Below are 24,018 nucleotides of genomic sequence, written 5' to 3'. Positions count from 1 at the left end.
GTCAGTGAGCACGCTTCACCCTTCCTAGTGGTACCTGACTCCTGATAATTAATGATAACTGTGCAATAAAACATGTTACAGTATCTCAAAGAGATGTGTCACTAGTCATATGGTGGAGGGAGGAGCCACTGTTTTCCACAGGTTTCTTTGATGCTCCCTGAAATCACATCATTCAGGTGATTGCCTTACATTTGCACAGAAAAGCAGGCCTAGTTCTTGAGCTGATGTCGCTCCATTGAGCAGTTCCTCCTGAGACTCAGAATTAGTTTCTAGACAAGTTGTTCATCTGAACTGACCGCCCCTGCTTATAGTGGGTACTAAGAAGTTTTGAATGTCACTTACTGAGTCCATTCATTCTTTCATTCCACAGTCACTAAACACTGAAAACAAGTCAGGCACCTTGTTGTATGATGGGAATTGAAAGATAAATTGTGTGGTGACACTACTTTTCAAAGAGCTTGTGTGCCTCTTTGTATGTGTAAGAAAGAGAGACACTGAGAGACAGTAATAAAGAGGAAGAGAATTTAGCCACATGAGTCTAGGTAGGAAAGGGCGACCTCACAGCTATAATTTAGAAAGGATTTTTTGAAAGTAGGTTGAGTAGGACTTGCAAATCTTGAAGGTACAAAATATAGCTATAAATAATAGGGCCATTGTAATATTATCAAAGTTAAGAAGCTGTTCTTGTATAAAACTTGAAGTTCAGATGTTTAGAACAGTGATATAAGTAAGGTCCAAAATTTTCCAGTCAACCCAGATTTAATTTTCTTTCCTTATTTATTTATTTAGCCAACTCTCACACAATAGAGTTTTACTGCTAGTAATAAAATGCCATCAGCAATCAGCGGGGGTTTCTTACAAGTTTTCTTTAAATTAGTTTTGTACAGTTTTTAACTCTGACAAAAACAGTCACTAAAAGCATACCAGCTAAAAGAAAAAAAGAAGTAGCAGAATATGTCATATATTCTCTTCTCAAGAGGAATCATATTTCTTTCTTCATCTGTCATGTTTTACCTATCTAGCAGAAGCTATAAGTGATTAAAGTATTTTTATGATTATAAGACATTTACTTAATTAATAACCTACATGAGTGATATGATTTACTCTTAAAATATTTTTGAAAATTTATATTGCTGTTTTAATTCTATTAAAACATCACATTTCATTTCTCTGAAGAAGTTTGCTAGTCATCAAGATTTAATGTCTTTTTGGTGAAATCAATTCAAGTAGTTTGCAATTTTCATAAATTATATTCCATGCCAAAGTTTAATTTATCTTCAGGCAGTATTTATGAATCTTTCTGGCAGAAAGGTGTACATAAGATGGAATAATATTTTTTATCCTTTCATGCAAATTTCATGTCATTATGAAATTATCATATGCCCTGAATATGTGATAAGCTGTGTGCAAGTCAAAAGGGAAAAGTCGCAGCTGTGTTCCATGGCAGGTTTTTATCTCCAGACATTTCAGTTAAATTGATCACAAATGCAGTGAATTGTAGGAGCATGTCGATGGGTTTGGAGGACATATCTTGCTCGAGCTGGAGCCAAGGTCAGCTGTGGTGAGAGCACCTGCTTCTGTTATGTTTTTCTCCAATAAGTTCCTTCTCAGATGTTACTCTGCTTTATTGAATTTGTCTTAATGTACTTTAAGAAGAAAAAAAAGAAAGAAAAAAACATGCTGTTGGAGGTCATTTTAGTCTGTTGGTTTGAATTCTGTTGTTTAGTGTTCAGCAATACACTCATTTAGAAATGTCAGGTGCCCAAAAATGCTGAAGTCCCAGTATTTCCATTTTGTATAATTCAGTGGTCCAAAACCAAAAACCAAAAACAAAAAATAAAACCCTCTACTTAGCTCTAACAGCCAAAATGGAGAATTGCATTCCCTGTCATTCAGAAATTTAGAGACACTGGATATTTATATTTTCTAGGCAGAAAAAAGATATCATTGGTGTATACTTCTTCCCAGGGAGAGATTGAAGGTAGCAGTATTTAAATATTCATTTGGATATGCCTATCTGGATACTTTTAGCCACTAAAGGATCTTTCAATCAAAACAGAGCATCATTCAGCATTGTAATTGCTGCTGTAGATGTGTGCTCGTGAGTGCTTCCTGAGTATCTGAAACTGGTTAAATTTTGTAGAACAGGATGTACCTCTTCACACTGCTCCTGTCATTTAAATGTGACAAGTTGAAGTGCTCATACATGAGTCAAGGCATGCTGGATTCCCAGAATCAATATTTTTATCTTCAGACTTTTATCACCATGATAGTTAGGGACATTTGCAACCCTGCCATCTTACTGGTCACACTTTTTAAAAAATCATTATTATTATTTAACAGAATGAGAAACTTTATAATACACAGATTCTGAAATGTATGCTGCAAGTATGTAATTATCTCATCGATGAAACTCTTAGAGGTATTAGCCCTCTGATTTGCTGTTCCCTAGAAATGTGCCCGTCAGTGTGCCTGTGAGGCACGAGGAATCCAAGAACTAGCACCCACTGCTGAAAGTGAAATGGAGAGACATGGGTGTGTTACCCAGGTCAAGAGCCAATAAGCCACAAGACATTGGTTAAAAAACACTAGCCTTTGTATACTTATTGTCTTTATCTGCAAAATAGAAAAGAAAAGTCTGGTATCTGATCTCCCAGGACCCAAGGATCTACAATCTCCATGCTTATGTTAGGAATGACAATCATCCTTATCCTCATTCTCCCCAAATCTGAATTGCATCTTTCCAAGTTTGCTGCAATTACAGACATTTTGTACATATCTGGGCCTGTGAGCTTCATTTTCTCGTGATTTTATTGCCTTCTTCTTATTATTTTTGTTTTGTTTTGTTTTTGTCTTTCATGGACATGTGTTTTGTTTGTTGTTGTTGTTGTTTGTTTGGTTGTTGTTTTTTTTTGGTCTTGGTTGTTTTTGGCTTAACTGTTTAATTGTGTCAAAGTAAACTGAAGCTGCTCACATTTTACAGTTCCTTGGGGAAAATACTAGACTATGAAAGAGAACAATACGATTCTTGGTAAATCATTAAATTCAAAGAGATCCCTAAAAATGTTGCTTCTGCCTCCCTGCTGGTAGCGAACTATTATTTCTATTTTCAGGTGAAGCATGCCAAACTTAGTGGGGTCAGCAGTGAAACCAATCAGGGAGAGTGAACACACCATAACCTTGATCTCTGGCACAACATAGACAGGTACTCTGTGGCAAAATGCAGCTACACACATGAGCTGACAGAAAGTCTATATGTGAATAGTTACTTATATTTATCCTTGAGAGTGACTCAGGAGGATGGCTTTCCTGATGCAGCCCAGTAGAGTTTTCTATTTGAGAGGATATAACATGTCTCAAAGTACAAGAGGAGGTATGTATCCTTTTCACATTAAAAAGTAACTGAGGGGCACCTGGGTGGCTCAGTCCACTAAGCAGCTGCCTTTGGCTCAGGTCATGACCCCAGGGTCCTGGGATCTAGCCCCACTTCTGGCTCCCTGTTCAGAGGGGAGCCTGCTTCTCCCTCTCCTTCTGGTGCTCCTTCTGGTTCTGCTATCTTGCTTGCATGCTCTCTCTTTCTCAAATAAATAAATAAAATCTTAAAGAAAAGTAACTGAAAAGTATATTTCAGCATATTTATTCAGCATATTTATTATATAAGCCATAGTGCATTGAAGATGTTACTTAACATTACATCGGTGGTGAAACAAGAAGTAAAGGAACTATTGTCTTTTCAACATCACATAAATATCTGATAATATCTAATTTACCAAAAATGTTTAAATTTTTTCAAAGGTAAGTCATATATCAAGTATACTTGAATTATTTCTCTTAGGAAAAAAAATTAATATGTGATTTCTGATGTTCCCCAATAGTTAAATATAAGAAATTGTTGTGACTAGTTTAAGAAGTTGGTAAGAGACCTCAAAACACCAGCAGGGTAAGTCCAAGAAATGTTGTGCTTCGTTGTTGTGGACAAAGTACCTAGAGGAGCCCCTGGTGTCCACTCAATAAAAAATTCTATGATGCAAAACAAAACAAAATACAACAAACAACAACAACAAACAACGATGCAGAGCTACGTGCTTCCCCGTGCATTTTCTGTCCCCAACACCAGTGTTCCACCAAATCACATTCTTATAGCTTGAAAGTGTTTTGAAAAAAACCTTGGTTCTATTTTTATATTCAGAGAAGTGAAAGATTAAATCACTGCCTTATGGGGGTGACTGGGTGGCTCAGTGGGTTAAAGCCTCTGCCTTTGGCTCAGGTAATGATCCCAGGTCTTGGGATCGAGCCCCACATCAGGCTCTCTGCTCAGCGGGGAGCCTGCTTCCCTTCCTCTGTCTGGCTGCCTCTCTGCCTACCTGTGATTTCTGTCTGTCAAATAAACAAATAAAATCTTTAAAAAATCAATCAATCAATCAATCAATCACCGCCTTATGCAAAGTTTTGTTTCTTCTTTAAGATGTTCAGAGTTGGGGGCACCTGGGTGGCTCAGTGGATTAAAGCCTCTGCCTTCTGCTCAGGTCATGATCTCAGGGTCCTGGGATCGAGCCCCGCATTGGGCTCTCTCCTCAGCAGGGAGCCTGCATCCTCCTCTCTCTCTGCCTGCCTCTCTGCCTACTTGTGATCTCTGTCAAATAAATAAATAAAATCTTAAAAAAAAAAAAAGAAGATGTTCAGAGTTGAAGACATTTAACCTATTCCAATAGCCCATTTTTAGTGTTTTCTGCCCCCCAATAGTCCAGAAACTTTCTTTTGAAATGTTTATCTGCAACCCCTTCTGCTTTAAATGAAGCTCATTTTATCATATGTTGGTCTGCAAGGGATTGATAATGGGTATTTGAAGGAGAATGTAAAGTTATCTTGTTGGTTTGATTGATTGATTGATTGCTGTTGGTCAAACATAGCACAAGTCATACTGTCTTCTTTAAAGGAGAGTGCCATATGGCATATGGAATCATTTTCTCAAGCAAACCCAGGGAAAGAAGCCCTGAGATTTAGACTACACAAAAACCCAATGTTAGAAGTAGTTATTCTGATTCCTCTGGCACTACAAGTCATCAAAATTTATAACTCAGTAAAGAAAAAAAAAAATAGGGCAGTGTCATTTACATGGAGCTTGGGTGATAATCATAAAAAAGAAAGTAAATCCAGACCTTTCTGGAAAATAAAATCAGTACTCCCTGGACATTCAAGGACCTGATCTAAGGGACAGAAGGGAGGTGAAGTTGTTTATTTTTTATTTATTTATTTATTTTTTTTCCACTGAGCATTAACAATCAGGGAAACACCAGGTTGGAAAAAAGCAGACCCAGCAAGGCATGCAGATGCTGGGACCCTAGTGAGCCTGTTTCAATTTCTCAAAGGCTTTGTCCATATAGCTGAGGATTGAAAGAGGTGAGAAAGCCCTTGAGCAGAGTGGTAGAGGGGAAGAAAATGTAATCACAATCCTCTGAAAGTGTTACTGGCAGATTTACTCTCAGTTCGCATATTGTTACCAAGTTGCCTCTGATCCAAGAAAGAAGGGATTTGGCTTCAAAGTCACTTGTGTAGGTGAAGGCAATTCTGCAGAAGAGGTGAGAAGTGCCATGCTTCAATTCAGCTTCCTCCATCATCCACGCACCACGCTGAATGGTGCATGGTTGTCTCGGGACCTATTTATGGTGTAGAGAGAGGCTTAGGAACCCATGGTAGACATGGAAATGTGCTGTTCAGGTCCCCCTTCAAGAAAGACTTGTTGCCCTGCTATGAGGAAGCCGTTGACAGATAGTCTTCATGTGTCTACTCCTTCAGGGACTGTGTCAGCTCCAGAGAAACACCTGGACAAAGTCACAACCTTTGCAAGTGTGTCCACAATGACCATTTGAATCAAGGGTATAAAGGCTTGTCCATTTTGGCCCAAGGAGGTACAATTCTCAGGGGTTTCTTCTAGCTCTGGTGCTCTTTGTGGGGTTGTTCTAGACTGTCCTTAAATATGTACTGCTGCTGTAGCCTCCCCCACTCCCTCCTGCTTTCTGCATCTCCCATCTACAGGTGTGGTTCCCAAGGGCATCCTTAACACACCTCTTGCTGCACAACCTGCTTGCTAGAGAACCTAACCTGAGCCAGAATCATATATTTTCTTGTAAAACACACACACACACACACACACACACACACACACACACACTTTTTAAAAATCGTAGTAATCTCTTAAACAAAATTTATTCTTCATTTCTCCCCAGGATTACCCATAATATAACCCTCCCCCCCTTATTTTTTTCTCCAGAACACTCTTTAAAGCTGATGGGTTCCTTAATGTTGAGTTTGCATTGTTTTAGTTCTTTTTAAAGGTCTTCTCCCTCAGTGTAGGATGCAGACCTTTACCCCTATCTACTTGGCAGACTCCTCTTCATTAATGACACAGCTTTTTGATAATTCAAATCAAATTTCTTCTCATAAGGGAGTGTACTCCCACTCCACCCTCTAGCTGTGATCATACCCTTCACACCAGGTTGTAATGATCTGGTTATTGTCTCTCTCCCCTCTAGTGGTTTCCTTGTGGACACAGTGTCTAATTTATCTTTACATCCTTGTGCCTGGTGCAGGTTCTCTGATATATTTTGAATTCAGTAAATGTATAATCAATTACTGAAAGTGATTGAATGCAAAGTTTCAAGTGCCGGTCCTTTTAATACTGGCTTTATTTTAAGTCATTACCTTTTCTGAGCCTCAGTTATTCCATCTGCCCACTGGGCTTAATAATCAATACTTCATAAGTCAGTTGCAAAGATTAAATGAGCATTTTTTTCCTTTTATTTGGAATTCTCTATCAAAGCTTATTAAATAAGAGTTGCAAGCAAAATATCATTTTAAATGGGAATTTATTTGTGCCCCCATCCCAGGGGAATAATAAGGCACTGCTTTGCCTGGAAATTTATGAGATTTGACATTTAAAGGACACATTCAATTAGTGCAATAGCTCCCAGGGGAGGGATCCTGCCCCACACTAGGTTTTATCCCTTCTTTGCACAAATCGGCAGAAGTGTCCCCACGTGGTAGTGTATCTGATGCATGAATGCCTCAAAAGCTGAGGTAGGGCCTTTACAAAAGGTAACATTACAATGGCGGTTGTCTTAGCAACTAGCTTTCAAAGGGAAAGGAATTTTCAAAACCCCATTTTCAAATTGTTACATGGTATATATAAGCATGCTCCGAGCTGTTGTTACTGGATTCCTTTTGCTCTTGCTCTGGTTTTCCCTGTGCTCTGGTGGGTGATGATGGGCTTATTTATGGAAAATCCTATCAGATCAGAGAAGGTGCCCAGGCCAGTCTCTCCATTTGTGATTCAATGATATTTTAAGTTTCATAAAATAAGCTGAAAGCCGTCCACCTCCAACACCCATTTGTGGTGACATCCAAGCAATCATGATCTTTTGCAACTGCCCTTCTCTTAGCCGGTGCTGCCAGTGAGGCAGTATCAAAAAGCCAAACCTTTTTTTTTTTTTTTTGATTAGAATAATTTTCAGTTTTTGTTTTAATTGAAGTAACTTTTTAAAGTTTATTATTATTATTTTGTTGTAGTTGTTCTTTCAGTATCAGCCTTATTCTCTCTTCTTTCCTTGTTCAAATAATTCTAAGGACTAACAGATTGTGCATGACTTTGTCAGATTGGGGAGGAAACACTGAAAGGCATCTGATCCTTTCCCTCCATTTGCCACTGTGTCCTTCCTCTTATCTGTCTCTCTCTTTCTCTCTCTCTTTTTTTTTTTTTTGGACACAATTTATTTAACAAATATTTCCTGAACATATTCTGTGTTATCTGCCCTAGGGTAGGCAACAGGAGCATGAAAATGAATAAGATCCATTTGATATTTAAGAAGTACAGGCTTTGAATGGAGAGGAAAGGCTTTAAGCCAGGTCCCTTAGAATATGGTATGGGGATGCATATCCAAGGAAGCTGAGTAGGGCTAAAGGGGTGTGGCTCTCAAGTGTAACCTGGAGGCAGTTTCCAGGCTATCCCTCATGAAAGTGTTGTTCAACAGGCCATCTTTGGAGTTACCTGCTTTACTGGAAAGAAATTATTTGCATCTCTACTGAATAAATGTTATCCACTTTTTTTTTTTTTTTTTTTTTTTTTTTTTTTTTTTTTTTGCGCTTTATTTCCAAGTTTCAGGGACACACCATCAAATGTGAGAGAGATGCTTCTCACATTTGATGGTGTGTCCCTAGTCACACTGCAGCCATCACATACCCAAAGGAAGCTTGGAGTAAGAAAGAGCTCCAAAGTGATTGCTGCAGAAATTCATCAACATGTCATGACAGTGTTAAAAGATTGGACAGTGAGAACTGGTTGCCCTTGATCCTACAATGCTATTATCCTATTCAGTGAATTGCAACCTTTTAAAAAAACATATACTTTAGGGTGTCCTGGCATCACCCATAAAATCACTCTAGGCCAGGAGAAATATTAGGGGAAATTCTTGAAGTTTATAATCATAGAACTTTTACTATATATCCTTATTTCTTTGAATGGGTCTGTGCTTTAGCTTCTAGGAGAGTATCTGTTCTCAGTAGGCCCATGCTGGAGAAAACTAACATGTGATTGTCAGGGGCCCAAGTATATGCGAAATCCAAGCACCAATGCTAATGGGACAATGATTTGGCCACGCGGCAGCTAGGAAGAATCAAGTGTTCCAGCTGATTCTTGTGATGACCTGGGCTCATATGGTATTTCTCATCTAGTTGTTCTTGCAAGAAGGACAATAATCTCTCTTCTTAACCCAGGAGCCTTTGTAACTTTTTTTTAAATCTATTTTTGATGCTGATTTTTTATCTTCCAAAACTTTGGCAGAAGGGAGCACAGTGAGGCATCATCTGGCACTCATCTTTGCAGAATGGGAGATAATTGTGTCAAGATGGTTCTCATGGCTATTCTAGACTGGTACTTACGATTATGGAAACTTTTCTGCCCCATCATCTTGATAGTTTTCAGGGGTACCTCTAAATGATATGCAAAACAATAATCAGCCACCTTGACCTGAAGTGGGCTCTATTCCCTTATGGTTCCACAAGAGCAACAAAAACAGAAACATAATTCAAGTGCTTGCTTGTTTCTTTCCCCTCCTCCTGAATTGTAAATAATAACCAAATGGGGATTTCCACAGAATGCATATTTAGTACTCTGTCTGGACAACATGTTGGCCTTGCCCTGCCACTATTCTGTTAAAAAGAAAGCAAATGTTTGTTTTTGGCCAGTAGTCTTGAAAACAAAATTACAAAAAAGGCAAGCCTCTTTGTAGAAAACCCAAGTAGCAAGATATATACTTCCTATATACCCTGACCCACACACCAGACACAAACATGCTGATACTGTCAAAGGTATTCCTCAATATCCAAATACCGCTTGGATTAATAAATGGCTTTTAGAGATGTACACAATTCTATAGCAAGGGGTTTCATTTGAAACTTGATATAATAAATTATTTCTAACATGACTTTTAGAAAAAGGAGACCAACGGCACTGTACACAATATGCATAATAAATGAGAATATTTATTTTAAATTACACAATCAATATGCAAATGAATCCTCACTGAAAATTAGTCAATAATACCTCCAACTACCCTTATTAGAGGCAACTGATATTTGTCCTGCATGAGATGTACCAGGCATTGTTCAAGTTCTTACATACTTTTAGGTATCCTTAGGAAACACTGAACAATATAATTATTTGTGTATATATTTACGTAAAAGATATATTCATATGTATTATACCACAACTTTCTCACTGTTTTTGTTTATTTGGTTTTGTTTTTGTTTTTTTGATTTTTTTTTTTACACCTCAAATATGCCATGGAAACGATAACATGCCAATATAAATAGCATATTAAAACTGCTATATAGTGTTTTACCTAATATTTTCAGTTTTTGCCTATTTTGTAGCTATGTTTGTTTTATGTCTTTAATGCATCTGTAATTTGTTTTAGGTTCTGAGGTAGGATTGTAATTTTATTTATTTTCCAAAATCATATTTTCCCATCTCCATTTATTTCACGGTTCCTCTTTTTCCTACTTACTTAGAACTGCAGTGTATATTATAATGTAAAAAACCATCTCTCTGTATAAAGAGTCTATTTCTGAATTTCTTAGTAATGTCTGGTTTCTTGGGGTGCCTGCCTGGCTCAACTGGGAGAGCATGCAACTCTTGCTCTTGGGGTCATGGGTTCCAGCCCCACATTGTGGTGTGGAGCTTACTGAAAAGCAAAAACAGAAACAAAAACTAAAACTAAAAACAAAATACAGGAATTTATGGTTTCTGTTTTATTTAAAAATCAGTTTTGTTTTTTCCAAATACTGCACCAAATCACACTGACAGGGTATATTTTGATACAGAATTGGATAAGTTTTACCTCCGTGCACACCTCGCTCCTTTTCATTTTAAAAACTTATTAATGATTCTCAATCATTTTCCCTTCTTGTGGAATTAGCTTTTCATGTTCTATGAAAATAATTTTGGGGAGGCTATTGATTGGATTTTATTGTGTTAAAGAAATTAGCTGTACATTACTGGATCAAATAGACACATATTTTACTTCTTCAGGTATTCTTTAGGTGTAAAGGTAAAACTGTATTTTTTCCTTCATATAGGCACCTCTTGTTAACTTCTAGGTGTTTTGCTGCCTTTGTTATTAAATAGGATTTTTTCCTAGGTATTCCATTTTCCAGTTGGTTATTGTTGTTATATAGGACCGTGATTGATTTTGTATGCCGATATTTTTTTTTAAGATTTTATTTATTTATTTGACAGAGAGAGATCACAAGTAGGCAGAGAGGCAGGCAGAGAGACAGGAGGAAGCAGGCTTCCCGCCAAGCAGAGAGCAGGATGTGGGGCTTGATCCCAGGACCCTGGGATCATGACCTGAGCCAAAGGCAGAGGCTTAACCCACTGAGCCACTCAGGTGCCCCTGTATGCCGATATTTATATCTATCCACATTCTTACATCTTTATTTTATTTAATTAATAAATATATTTTTAAAAGATTTTATTTTTTTCAGAAAGAGAGAGAGCACAAGTGGGGAGAGGGGCAGAGGGAGAGGAGGAAGCAGATTCCTGACTGAGCAGGGAATTTGATGTGGGGACTTGATCCCAAGACCCTGGGATCATGACCCTAGCTGAAGGCAGGTGCTTCACCGACCAAGCCACTCAGGTGCCCCATATACTTTAATTTAATTGTAATAATTTGTCATTATTGTTTTGGGGGGATTTTCCAGGTAGATAATTATACTATTTGTGCACATAATAAAGTATTTTTAATGACTATGTATGAGCAAAATTAATTATTTTTTATTGTAATCAATGCCCCCAGCTCCATTTTGGGAAATTTCTTTAAAAAAAGTAGAATAAGGCCAATGATAATAATATTTTCATGGCTCTTGATACATATTGCTGAATTATTCTTGAAAAGTTTTTCATAGCATTCATTTCCATCAAACAAACAAATAAGAAATACTTTCAACTTGCTGTTAAGTGATTCTAAGTTAACAATCTTTTCCCCAATTTTTGGAGGATTAGTGTTTTATTTGAAGTTCCACAATTTATAGGAAGATTAAACCAGGAAATGTCTGTGAAGTACATGCTTGGAAGGTGCTTTATAAGAAGTAAACTCTTAGTTTAAATTGACTTTGCATCATTATTTTACTTTTTAAACATTTAGTTAGTGTCACCTGTATTATTAAATGATGTGTGTTTATTGGTTTATGAGCAAGAAATCACTGTATCTGGCTAAACTCAACCAGATGCATGCCTTGTTCTTAAGAAAATCACATTTTATACTTTCCTTCTGGTACCAAGACTCTGTCAGTTGGAGGGGTGGGATAAAAGCAGAGGATAATTGATGGTTAATGTATTTATATTTATTCATCATGTATATGCTAAATCTGCTGCCACTTTAGAATTTGGAGCTGGCTATGGCAAATCATAAAAACAAACAAACAAAAAACAAATAAAAACAGCTACTCCAAGTTCAAAGTCAAAAAAACAACCAAGAAAAGCAGAAAGGCGGAAAAAGAGGAAATTATTAAATGTTTTAGTGAATCAGGAGCCCAGCTTGGCACATTCACTGTTTTATCAGGAGCCCTCAACAAGGAGTTTTGCTTGAGCTTGTGGAGGAAAGAAAGCGGGCACCCAGGAGAGAAATAGAAGTTTTTGCGTGTGGTGCCAAGGACCACAAAAAATTGAGATATTCCTCTGAAAGTGATGAGCATTTGTGAAGCTGCCACATGGAGGTTTTCTAAGACAGGTTTAGGATGATGACAGTGACATTTTTACGAGTTGATCTGTACTCAGGAGAAGGAAATGTCTTTCTTCAAAATCAACATGCTGGATACCAAGGCCAACTGTAGAGTCTCGTGCAGAATTGCTTCTAGCTAGACCAGTCAACTGATGGTGATAGTTATCCAGAAGAGTGAGGGTGAAGCAAAGAGAATAAATGCATGCATGTGTATTACTTGCTGGAAGAAACCATATTAGAGATAAGGGTAAGAAGGTAGAAGGATCATTTAGTTATAGTACTGATTCAAGTTGTCTAATCAAATCATTCATTTTAGGATTTTAGAGCTTCCAAGGTATGCAGGCTTTGAAGGTCAAGAGATCACAGTTTGACACCTGGCTCTGCCGTATAAACTCTTTTTGATTCTTGACGCTGGCCAAAGCAATCTCTCTAACACTAAATTACTTCAACTAGGTCATGGGAATAATATGAATACCTTCTTTCCCTTTGGGTGTTCAGTGAGTTAATGATAAAGTTTCTAGAATACACATATATTTGAAATGTAATTTTTTAAAAAATTAGAAACACTGTTCTAATTCTCTGTTGGCTTTCAGATTAAATGCAAGCCTCAAAAACATGACTTTCAGCTGCTTTAAGAATGATGCTACAGTTTTGTTGTTCTTCCTCCAATGTTTTAGTAAATCTTAGACAAGATGTAGACATGTAAAGAGCAAAGTTATCTTAGAGTAGCATTGAAAAACCAAATACCTACAAGGGGCAGGAAGGCGATATAAATGAATGAAGTGGCCCTGGTGTAGAATGTGGCCAAGTGGCGACTGGGTTCCCCGTCTTAAAAGAACTGACCACGGTGCAGCTACAGTGAGCTTTGCTGTGCAGGAAAGCAGGTTCATTGTTAACAGATTTGATTTTTTTTTTCAAATATATATTAGAATTTTAAAAATTTCTCATTTTAAATAAAATTGGAAACTAATTGAAATAATTAAATACTAGGAGGCAGAAGATTTGTGGGGAAGGGATGTGTGCATATGAGTGCTGGTGTGTGTGTTTGTAATCACAGGGATAGTGTACTGTGAGCTGTGGAGTACATGGGGAATATAGCATACTACATACATGCAAAGTTCCTGAAGAGATCCAAAGTCAAGACAGACCAGAGGGCACTGGTGAGCCATTTGTAATTCAGAAGTCCTGGGTGCACTGAAGTCAGAGAAAGGGATGTGGGGAAAGGAAGCTAGAGAGGTAAGTGCAGGCCAGATCTTTCATACTGTATCATCTGTGCCACGGAATCTGAACTTGGTCCCAAGGACAATCAGTAATCTCTAAAGAGCATTAGATAGGAATGGCAGAATCCAATTTTCAAATTCGGTTTATCTTTCTGATTGTAAAGTGGTGAATGGATGAGAAGCATGATCAGTTGGAAGGCTGTGGAAAGGAATCATGTTGAGGCAAGGGCCACGGATCTCAGTATACAAAGAAGCAGATGGTACTGTATGTTAACAATACTGGAATAAAAAAGGAGAAGGAGGAGGACAAGGGAGAGGGCATGGGGAAGGAGAAGGAGAAGGAAAAAGAAGGAAGAAGAAGGAGAAGCAGCAGCCAGAGATACCTGGAAGAGCAAATGCACAGGGGCTGGGGTGGGGGGAAAGGACTCAGTGAGAAGGAGGAGGGAAGCCTGCGGCCGCGTCTCTGTGAGTATTCAAGGTTCAGAGAACATTCACACCTGCAACAAAACTCTACACATACAATGTCAGAAAATGGACAGCACCAACAACTTGACTGGGTGTGAGTGTGGGGGAGGAGCGTCTTTCTGGAATTATTCTATTCTTAGTCTACCTATTACTTCTACATAAAGAAAAAGGAACCTGACCTCTAGTTTTTATCCTTTGCAAAGAATGAAAAACAGTCAGGTGAAAACTGAAATTTAGCTCATTTCGCAATTTAGTTCATAGTTCTTTGTGTCATGTGTCTTGTCAGCATCTCAGAGTGAAATGATTCTCTTTTTTTTTGGATCATTCTTTCCATACTCTATGTCTCAAACCTCAAGGAGTGCATTTCTGCCAGGGAAACCACCCCAGCCACTTTCGTCTCCATTTATAAACTTGTTGACTAAGTCACACACAAGAAAATGTGCAATAGATCTTGCATTCTCCACCTCTGCTAGAAGAAAAATGCCACTAACAAGATGTATGAAGAGTTATTCAAATCTACCGCAGGGAGTGAGTGCAAAATAAGGGAAAAAAACAAGAGAAAACATTTGACTACATAAATCCTCCCCTCTTTATTCTGCATGATCCCTGGGAAAGAAATAATGAACCTTCCTTTATGATCTGCTTGTATTTATAATTGATTTATCTTGTGGTTAAACGGAGATTTACTCACTAAAATTAGGACAGACGGGAGAAAGCAATTTGGGTTTGACCTCCTGGCCTCTTTGAGTATCACTTATCAGACCTGAAAATACAATAGAGTTTCAGCATTATTTCAGAATAAAAAAGTAGGTTAATCCTTTTGGAGTGTTAAATCTGTCTGTGGATGCAGCCAGTGACTGGCATACACATATTTATGTGTCTGTAGACCTGGTGTGATTCGGGGAAGTTGCAATACTCCCTCATCTCCATTCTATACTCCCATCAAACCATTTCCAATGATTTTCTTGTCCACCTGGCCAGGCTGAATGATGCTGGGAATGTTTAGTTTACCTAACTCACTTCTTTAACTTACTGCTTTGTTTCTTGTTTAACATCTATATTCCTGGTCTGACACATTTGGAATTCTCATCTGTATCCACCTTGGTGGGAAAATACATATATATATATATATATATATATATATATGATTCTATTTATTTGACAGGCAGCGGTCACAAGTAGGTAGAGAGGTGGGCAGAGAGAGAGGGGGGGAAGCAGGCTCCCCGCTGAGCAGAGAGCCCAATACGGGGCTCAATCCCAGGACCCTGGGATCATGACCTGAGCCGAAGGCAGAGGCTTTAACCCACTGAGCTGCTCAGGTGCCCTGGTGGGAATATATATTTGTCTGGTCATTTGATAGACTACGTTTTAATAGAGTTGTAGGGCTAGAAACGAATGAGGCTCAGAGAGGGGAGTTGACAGATACAGGTAATAAGTGACACGTCCATCCTGCCCCTGTTGTTTTTGTCCCTGTTAGTACAATTTGTAGACCTTAAAGTCCTGAAGGTTCCCTCCATTTATTTGTGTGTGTGGACTTGAGTCTTCATTGTTGAATCTAGACTAGAATTTATGTCTTTAAAAGCAGGCTTGACCTATGTCTTCTCTGGGATCTCCCATAATTCTGGACATCAAACAAATACCCACTGATGGGATTTAGCTTAATTTCTTGGCTTTTGTCTCTCAGTGAACGTTTTTCTGATATCAGAGGTTTAGGCTAGTAGAGTCCTGGATTTGCAATGGTAACAAAATCCTCTGTCACTTTGAATCTATTCCATTCTTGAATAATTTGCAACAAGCATTGTGAATCTCTCTGAAAACTTCAAGATGTCCTACAGCAGAAAGTTGGGTTAGAATCCTGTTCTGTAATCCAGAAGAACAAATTTGGCATCCAAATAAAAATTATAGGAGGTAAGTGCTAGGATCTCTCTCTCTCTCTCTCATATATATATATATATATATATATATATATATATATACACACACACACACACACACACACACACACACATATATATATGTGTATATATATATGTATATGTATATGTTTACGTATATACATGTGTATGTACATATGTAAACAATCTACTTGTTTGAGACATTGTAAGGGCTCAGAAGAGGGCACAACAAAGAGTGATGATTGAGTATGTACTGCATTCCATGATCTTCACTAAGCTTTACTGTAAACACACTAAACAAACTTATTCTTATTTTACAGATCCAGTAGCTAAGGCTGAGGTGATCAGTTGTCAACATGGCTAATCAGCTAGTGGCACGGAGTAGGACTCCATGTCTGTGTGTCCTAAAGCCCACCTTCCTTCCGGTGCTTGCATTACACTTCATGAGCAATGCAAAGTTTGTTGCAAGTTTTCTAAGTTGGTGTGTGTAAAGAGCTTACTTCTAATTCTATTAGAAGGGACAATCCCGTTTGAGCATTCTACTTCAGACAAAAGTCTGCTATAGACTATGTGATGACACATTTTATTTCATTTGCAAGGAACATTGTGATCTGAAATTTCTGTCTTAAACATGTAAAGTATAGGATTCCACATGAAGTATAACCCTTCCTTCCTTCCTCCCTTCCTCCCTCCCTTCTTTCCTTCTTTCCTTCTTAAAGATTTGTTTATTTATTTGAGAGAGAGAGCAGGTGGAGGGGCAGAGGGAGAGGATTCTCAAGCAGACTTCCCACTAAGTGTGGAGCCGGACACAGGGCTCAACCCCAGGACCCTGAGATCATGACCTGTATGGAAACCAGGAGTCAGCACTCAACAACTTAGATTCCTGGGCACCCCATTGTTGTTGTTGTTGTTGTTGTTTTGGAGTTAGGGGTGAGGAGGTTCCCAGCCTGGAAAGACATGCATTTTGCACATGCTCTTTGAATTCTTAATTCTCACTGGAAACTGTAATGGAAAAGTTTAACACAGCATGACAATAGAACAATGCTTAACTGTTACCAATGTCAATATTAAACCTAAAACAATTGAACTGTATGGTATCTTACCTTTTTCTTTTCTTCCTTTTTATTTTTCACTGCTCAGGGGGAACATCATCCAGACAGAAAGGCTTTCTAGGATGCATACGCTCCTTACACTTGAATGGGCAGAAATTGGACCTGGAGGAGAGGGCAAAGGTCACATCTGGAGTCCGGCCTGGATGCCCGGGTCATTGCAGCACTTATGGTAGCATCTGCCACAATGGGGGCAAGTGTGTGGAGAAGTACAGTGGGTACTTCTGTGATTGTACCAATTCACCATATGAAGGGCCCTTCTGCAAAAAAGGTACAGTCAACTCCCCTGTGCTGTATTGCTGTGCCTGTAAGCCATGGTCAAGTCATGCCCTTAGACAGTCCTTATGTGATCATTTACCTTCTTCAGTTTTGCTCTGTTTAAAGACTCTGTGTAGCCCCTCAACATAATTACATAAGACATATGTAATTGTCCAGCAGTGCCACTGAACCGAATGGGCAGTGACAGTGCAACATACTCTCCTTGGCTGAAGGGTCAGCTGAACACTGGGAGAGGTGGACTTTCATTTCTGTTGTATCACCAAAATAACGAGGGACGCATTAAGCTTTCCAGTTCCAATTCCTTAACCCATGCATGTAATCCAGCATTATAGATTCTACCCCTGGAAGAGTCTTAGGGATGCTTGAGTCATCTCAAAGTATTCTTACAATGGGAAACTTATAGCTAAGTCAGTAGAAATAATACCATGCATCTAGTAAAATCTCCCTATGCTGCTAGTGATATGAATGGTCTGAAGCTTTAAAAGCCCTGCTTGGCAATGCACATTTAGTTCAATGGGGGCTAGGAATGGAACACAGGATCAAAATCCCTGCCCTAGTGTCTTTCTACAGCCTTTCCTATCTTATGAACTTATTGCATTGGTAAAACTAACCATGATGGATGTATACCTTGAACAAGGAATGGTAGTTATGGTGTAAATTCTCTTAAAAAAAAAAAATCAAGATAACTCTACAAACTATAAAATTGCCTTATTTAATATAAACACTTAGTATTTTTTCAAATACAAGGGCAAAAAGATTGGGTCTCCAATCAATCTTTGCAAGATTTTAAAGTTTATTTTATTGATGGAGGGGAAAAAATGTTTGTTGAGCAAATAATGTAAACAATATTTCAAGAGCAGCATTTAAACTATTAAAATAAAATGTTTTAATTACTTTGAAACACCATTTACATGCAAACAATGATGGCAATTATACGTAATTCTTGTCAACTCATTAAAACACATTTCCCAAACACCTCTACCAAACAATGCTTTATTTAGTCCAATTTACTGTTGGAACTTAAAAACAATAGACAGAAGAAGAGCACCTAGTGTTCTCATTGAAGGACTCTGTAATTTGAGCTCTTCATCATTTACACTGGCTTTCTCCATAGTTAGATTGAATTACTTGCTCATTATTGTCGAGAATCATTGTACTCCTTGGGAGAAAATTAATGGTATAAATGTTAAGGGCAACAATGGGTTTGGCCCTGCATGGAACTTGACTTAAAGTGGCCCCATCCCAGTAAGTGCTGACCATGGGCTAAGACACTTAGCCGCTGGATTTTCGTACTGGGGAGGGTGTCTGAATTACCATCCCTAAAAAAATTTAAATACTATCCTTAGTCTGATTTTACATGGTTAGAAGAAGCAAATACAGAATAAACACTATCAGGCCTGCTCACAAAGGTATACTAGCATTGTTCTACAGGATCTACAGGAAATAGTATAGGAAATACTACAGGAAATAGTACACTTTCTGTAATAAAGAAAATAATACTTATGAAGTTCCAAGCCCTGTTGTAGAAACAAAACAAAACAAAATAAAACAAAACAAAAAGCGATTCTACATTTCTCCAGAGACATTGCTCAAACATCTCATAGATCATATTCTAAATATAGCCTAATTTCTTTTAATTTAGCCTAATTTTTAATTGGCTATTTTTTTTTCCTGAGACAACTCCAATTAATTATCTTCTGTCCATACCATCATATCTTTTGGCAGCATATGTTGAAATAGCCTCTGTGCTCTCTCCCCACTTTTCCTTACTTCAATCCATAAGCAAAATATACAAATATGTGATTAGCCTTTTCAGCTTGCTTCATATTTCACAGTTCCAAACTTTCTTCCCTTTCTCATAAATCTAAGGAAATGATTCCCTTTATATTCAATAGGTCCAAAGTATGTGGGATGGAATCTTTTTTTTTTCTTTTTTAAGATTTTATTTATTTATTTATTTGACAGACAGAGATCACAAGTAGGCAGAGAAGCAGGCAGAGAGAGAGGGGGAAGCAGGCTCCCTGCTGAGCAGAGGGCCCGATGACGGACTCAATCCCAGGACCCTGGGATCTTGACCTGAGCCGAAAGAAGAGGCTTTAACCCACTGAGCCACCCAGGTGCCCCTGTGGGATGAATCTTCTAAACCAAGTCTTTTAGCCATGCCAGTTGCCTGGGGGAACTGGAATGGAAATCAGAGCCACTAGCTAGGAGGTTGTCCTAAACAAGGGCACTCTCCATTGAGGTAGTCTTCCTTGTTAACTTCCCAGGGCATATGTATTCTAAGGAGTGTAAATACTAGAAATATATGGGGTGGAATGCCTGGGCCAGAACTATGATCCATTGACCTACTTTCTGTTTCTGAGTATAGTACAGAGTAACAATAATCATGCAGTTAGCTAGTAATTATTGACTGCAACATATATTCCTTATGGCCAACATAGTGAGGAAGATATTAACATATTGAGAACATTGACGTTCACAGAGGTTGAATGACTTGGTAATAATTACTAGGGCTGGAGACCCATCCAGCACCTTTTTGTTTTATTTTTTCTCTTTAAAACCCTAATTGCATTCAGTATAGGAGTACGGTAATAGGATTCAAACATGTTTGTTTGTTTGTTTATGTTTTGCATATGTCTCTTTTTTCTTGTCGTTGAGGTGTAATTTTCATACCCTAAAATCCATTCTTTTAAATTATATAATGCTGTGACTTTTAGCATATTCACAAAGTTGCACAACCATCACTATTATCTAATTTCAGAACATTTTCAACACCCTAAAAAGGAACCTTATACACATTAGTAGCTACCCCTCCTTCACCTCTCCCCTCAGTCCCTGGAAACAACTGATTTACTTTCTGTCACTATGGATTTACCTATTCTGGGTATTTCATGCTAATGGACTCATACACTATGTGGCCTTTTAGTGTCTAGTTTCTTTCACTTAGCATAATGTTTCCAAGGTTTATCCATGTTGTAGCACTTTTCAGCATTTTGTTCCTTTTTTATTTCCAAAAAGTATTTTATTCCATTATGTGGATGCCACATATTTTGTTTATCCATTCATCAGTTGATGGACATTGTGATGTTTCCATTTCTTTGGCTCTTATAAATAATGCTGCAATTAACATTCAGGTACATATTGTGTGGATTAATGTTTTTCTGTTCTCTCAGGTATATACCTAGAAGTGAGATTACTTGGGTCATATGGTAACTATGTATTTAACTTTTTGAGGATACTGGCAAACTGTTTTTGAAGGGGCTTCTCCATTTTATATTCTTACCAGAAAAGTCTAAGAATTCCAGTTTCTCCACATCCTCACCAATGCTTGTTATTATCCACCCTTTTGATAAGAGACATCTTATTGTGACTGTGTGAAATTGTATCTTATTGTGGTTTTGATTTGCATTTCACTAATGACTGATAATATTAGACATCTTTTCGTGTTCTTATTGGTTGTTTCTATACTTTCTTAAGCGAAATGTTTATTTAAAGTTTTTGCCAACTTTTGATTGGGTTATTTTTCTTTTTATTATTTAGTTGTAGGAATTCTTTGCATATTCTGAATATTATTCTCACATTAGATATATGCTTTGCACATATTTCCTCCCTTTTTCATTTTCTTGATACTATCTTGTGAAGCACAAAGTTTTTAATTCTTATAACATCTGGATCTTATTATTTTATTTTTGTTGCTTGTGTTTTTGATATTTTTTAAAAAATATTTTATTTATTTACTTGACAGAGAGAGTGAGATCACAAGTAGGCAGAGCAGCAGGGAGAGAGAAAAGAGGAAGCAGGCTCCCCACTGAGCAGAGAGCCCCCAATGTGGGACTTGATCCCAGGACCCTGAGACCATGACCTGAGCTGAAGGCAGAGTCTTAACCCACTGAGCCACCCAGGCATCCCTGTGCTTTTGGCATTATGTCTAACAAATCATTGCCTCACTGAAGGCCATGAAGGCTTATGTCTGTGGTTTCTTCTAAGAGTTTTATAGCTTTGCTTTTACATTTAGTCTTTGATCCACTTTGAGTTCATTTTTGTAGGTGTGAGGTAGGGATTCAGCTTCATTCTTTTGCCTATGGATATCCAGCTATTCTAACACTATTTAATAATGCAGACTTGTCTTTGGCCCACCTCCACCTGCCCCCGCCCATTATTTGAAGAATCTGGGTATGACTGTCATAGTGGTGTCATTTATTATTTTTTTCTAATTAAAGTTAGACAGTGTATTTGGAATTCTATTTGGAAATATATTTTGGAATCTAGAAAAATCAAATCACTCAAATACAAACATTAAAAAGAAAATCTGATTTCCTTCAAGTTCTTTTCTTTGCATTTAACTACAGTAATTCTGTATTTCATACCTAAATTTTATATCAAATTTTGTTTATTTCATTTTATAGACATTTCTATATAATTTGTCAGTTTTAATGATAGCAATATATTTCAACTGGTGGGATTGCCTCTGCTTGCTTCAACCATTCTATCCCCAGAACAGTTTAGCTTAGCAATAGTGGCATCATTCTGCACTTTATCTGCCTAAGTTCAGATTCTGGCTCATCTACAGTCTACACTGTGTGCTGCTCCTTGTGAAACTGACCTCCCAATTTCTTGGTTTTCTCATCTATAAGATTAGAAAATTAAAAAATCCATCAGAGGGTTGTGATGAACATTTAATGAGCATTTCACAAAGCACTTGGGATAATGCCTGGCAAATAAAGCCTCACTAAGTGCTTGCTTTTATAATTGTTTTAGAATTTTATTATTTTTATTTTTTTATTTTTTAAGATTTTATTAATTTAATTGAGAGAGAGAGAGCTAGAGACAAAGAGAGAGAGCATGAGCAGGGGGATGGGCAGAAGGAGAGGAAGAAGCAAACTCCCTGTTGAGCAGAGAGCCCAATATAGGGCTGGATCCCAGGACTGAGCTGAAGGCAGGTGTTCAGCCAACTGAGCCACCCAGGCACCCCTTTTGGAAGTTTACATTACCCCAACTTTTGTGCATAAATAATGCTGTGATAAATACATGTATTATTTTCTTGCTAATGGAATTTCAGTGAAAAAATAGCATGTATGTTTAAGTATGCTTTATCAGTTGCCCAAAATCTGTTGAAAGTTCTTTAATATTTACCTTCCTGCCAATGGATATCACTAAAAACAAAAAAACAAAACAAAAACAAACAAACAATTCTCAGTGATAATAGGGAGAAGGGTTTCAGAACCCTCATGCATCCATTATTTAGCTTCAAAAATGATCAACTCATGACCAATTTGATTTCATCTATATATTCACGTCCTCTCCTCTTCCTTTATTATTTTGGAGTAAACTTCAAATATCACATCGTTTCATCTATAAAGGTTACAATATGTATTGCTAAAAAATTAGAGCTTATTAATAACACAGATCCACAAGACCAATCATAATAGAAATGAATGTCTAATATTATGAAATATCCACTCAGCATTCAAATTGCCAATTGTTTCATTTATTTTTAGTTTGATGTTCTGCTATATTAATTACAGCTTCACCGATTTCTAGGTAATCACTAGCCTACTCATTACCTTTATGTTTATTCTAATTCTAAATTGTATCACTATTAGTCAGAGCAGCTATTGCCCATTGAGTTCCTACTATGTGTTGTGTTTCTCCATAATATCTTCCAGTCCTTCTACCTGCAAGATTGTGTCCATCCTTACTTGTACATGAGCTGAGTTTGAGTGGGATCCTGCGAGAGCATTAGAGAAGAGGCACAGACAAGTGTCAGTTCCCATCTGTTAGACTCCACAGCTGGCTCAGAGACCCACTCTCTTCAGTGCCACATTGTTTCCTAACTGTTTCTCTCAGTTCATCCCACACTTTACTCCTGGTCAGTGCAGAGTTGCCCTTTCAGGTCTGGTCAAGTTACTGTGGCCACAGAGACTTCCAGCTCTAGGAATCATTGTCTCTATTGCACCTATCACACTGTAGGCTACCTTCCATTGTGTTTTGTTTTGTTTTGTTTTGTTTGATAAGTGTCCTTTCTTCACAGAACATAATCAGCATAATTCTTTCCACCAGGTAGGTGCTCAGTAGACATTGCTGATATTGGTTCCATGGCCTTAGAATAGCATGATGATCGTAGATGATCTCATCCAAGTTAAGATCTTTCTTCTAATGAGCCCAGAGGTTTTGTGTATTCAGACAAATCACTCAGAGAGCTTAAATATGGCCAGGGAGCTTAAACTCTTAGATTATAAAATATAAGAGACTTAGGGAATAATAGAATCCAGGTATTTTGGTGAAGGAAGCTTTATGTTAAAATCTATGGTATCTAAATATTAAAAATTAAAATCATTAAGCATTAAGAATAATTAGAACTGGGGCTAGGAGAGAAAGGAAGACAGAAATTTGGTAGGACAGCTCTAGTTTAAAAGTGCTTCACGTTTTAATTTCCTGCCCTGAGAATTAAGAAAAAAATGTAATATATATGCCCATATCTAATATGCTATTCATAACAGAATGCTCTGAATTACAGTTACATTTGAACACACTCACAACATCAAATAAAAGCCATTATTCTGTTAACTAGGAGATAGTAGCTCAAAATGCAGGGCAAATGTCCCTGAGGAAATTCACTCAAGGAAAGTGCTTGAATCAAGCTGATGATTAACTGGAATCCTCACTGTCACAAGTCTCTGCTGCATATCTTTGTAATCAGGAGTACTAATGTTGTAAACCAAATGATAAATGCAGAACACATTCTCTGAAACTTTAGTCAAAATGAACTGGTATT

At 37.7% G+C, this 24,018-nt stretch overlaps 1 protein-coding gene across 1 annotated transcript in view; it reads left to right on the top strand.

The window, feature by feature from the left end:
- CNTNAP5 (contactin associated protein family member 5) overlaps positions 1–24,018 on the top strand; it is an 811,336-nt gene that overhangs the window by 687,446 nt on the left and 99,872 nt on the right. The window contains exon 18 of the mRNA XM_080798228.1: positions 16,996–17,235. Coding sequence (XP_080654354.1) covers positions 16,996–17,235 — 240 coding nt within the window. The remainder of the gene's footprint in view (positions 1–16,995; positions 17,236–24,018) is intronic.

The sequence above is a fragment of the Martes martes genome, assembly GCF_963455335.1.
Source record: "Martes martes genome assembly, chromosome: 3".
Lineage (NCBI taxonomy): Eukaryota > Metazoa > Chordata > Mammalia > Carnivora > Mustelidae > Martes > Martes martes.
This window is presented reverse-complemented; position numbering and strand designations above follow the sequence as displayed.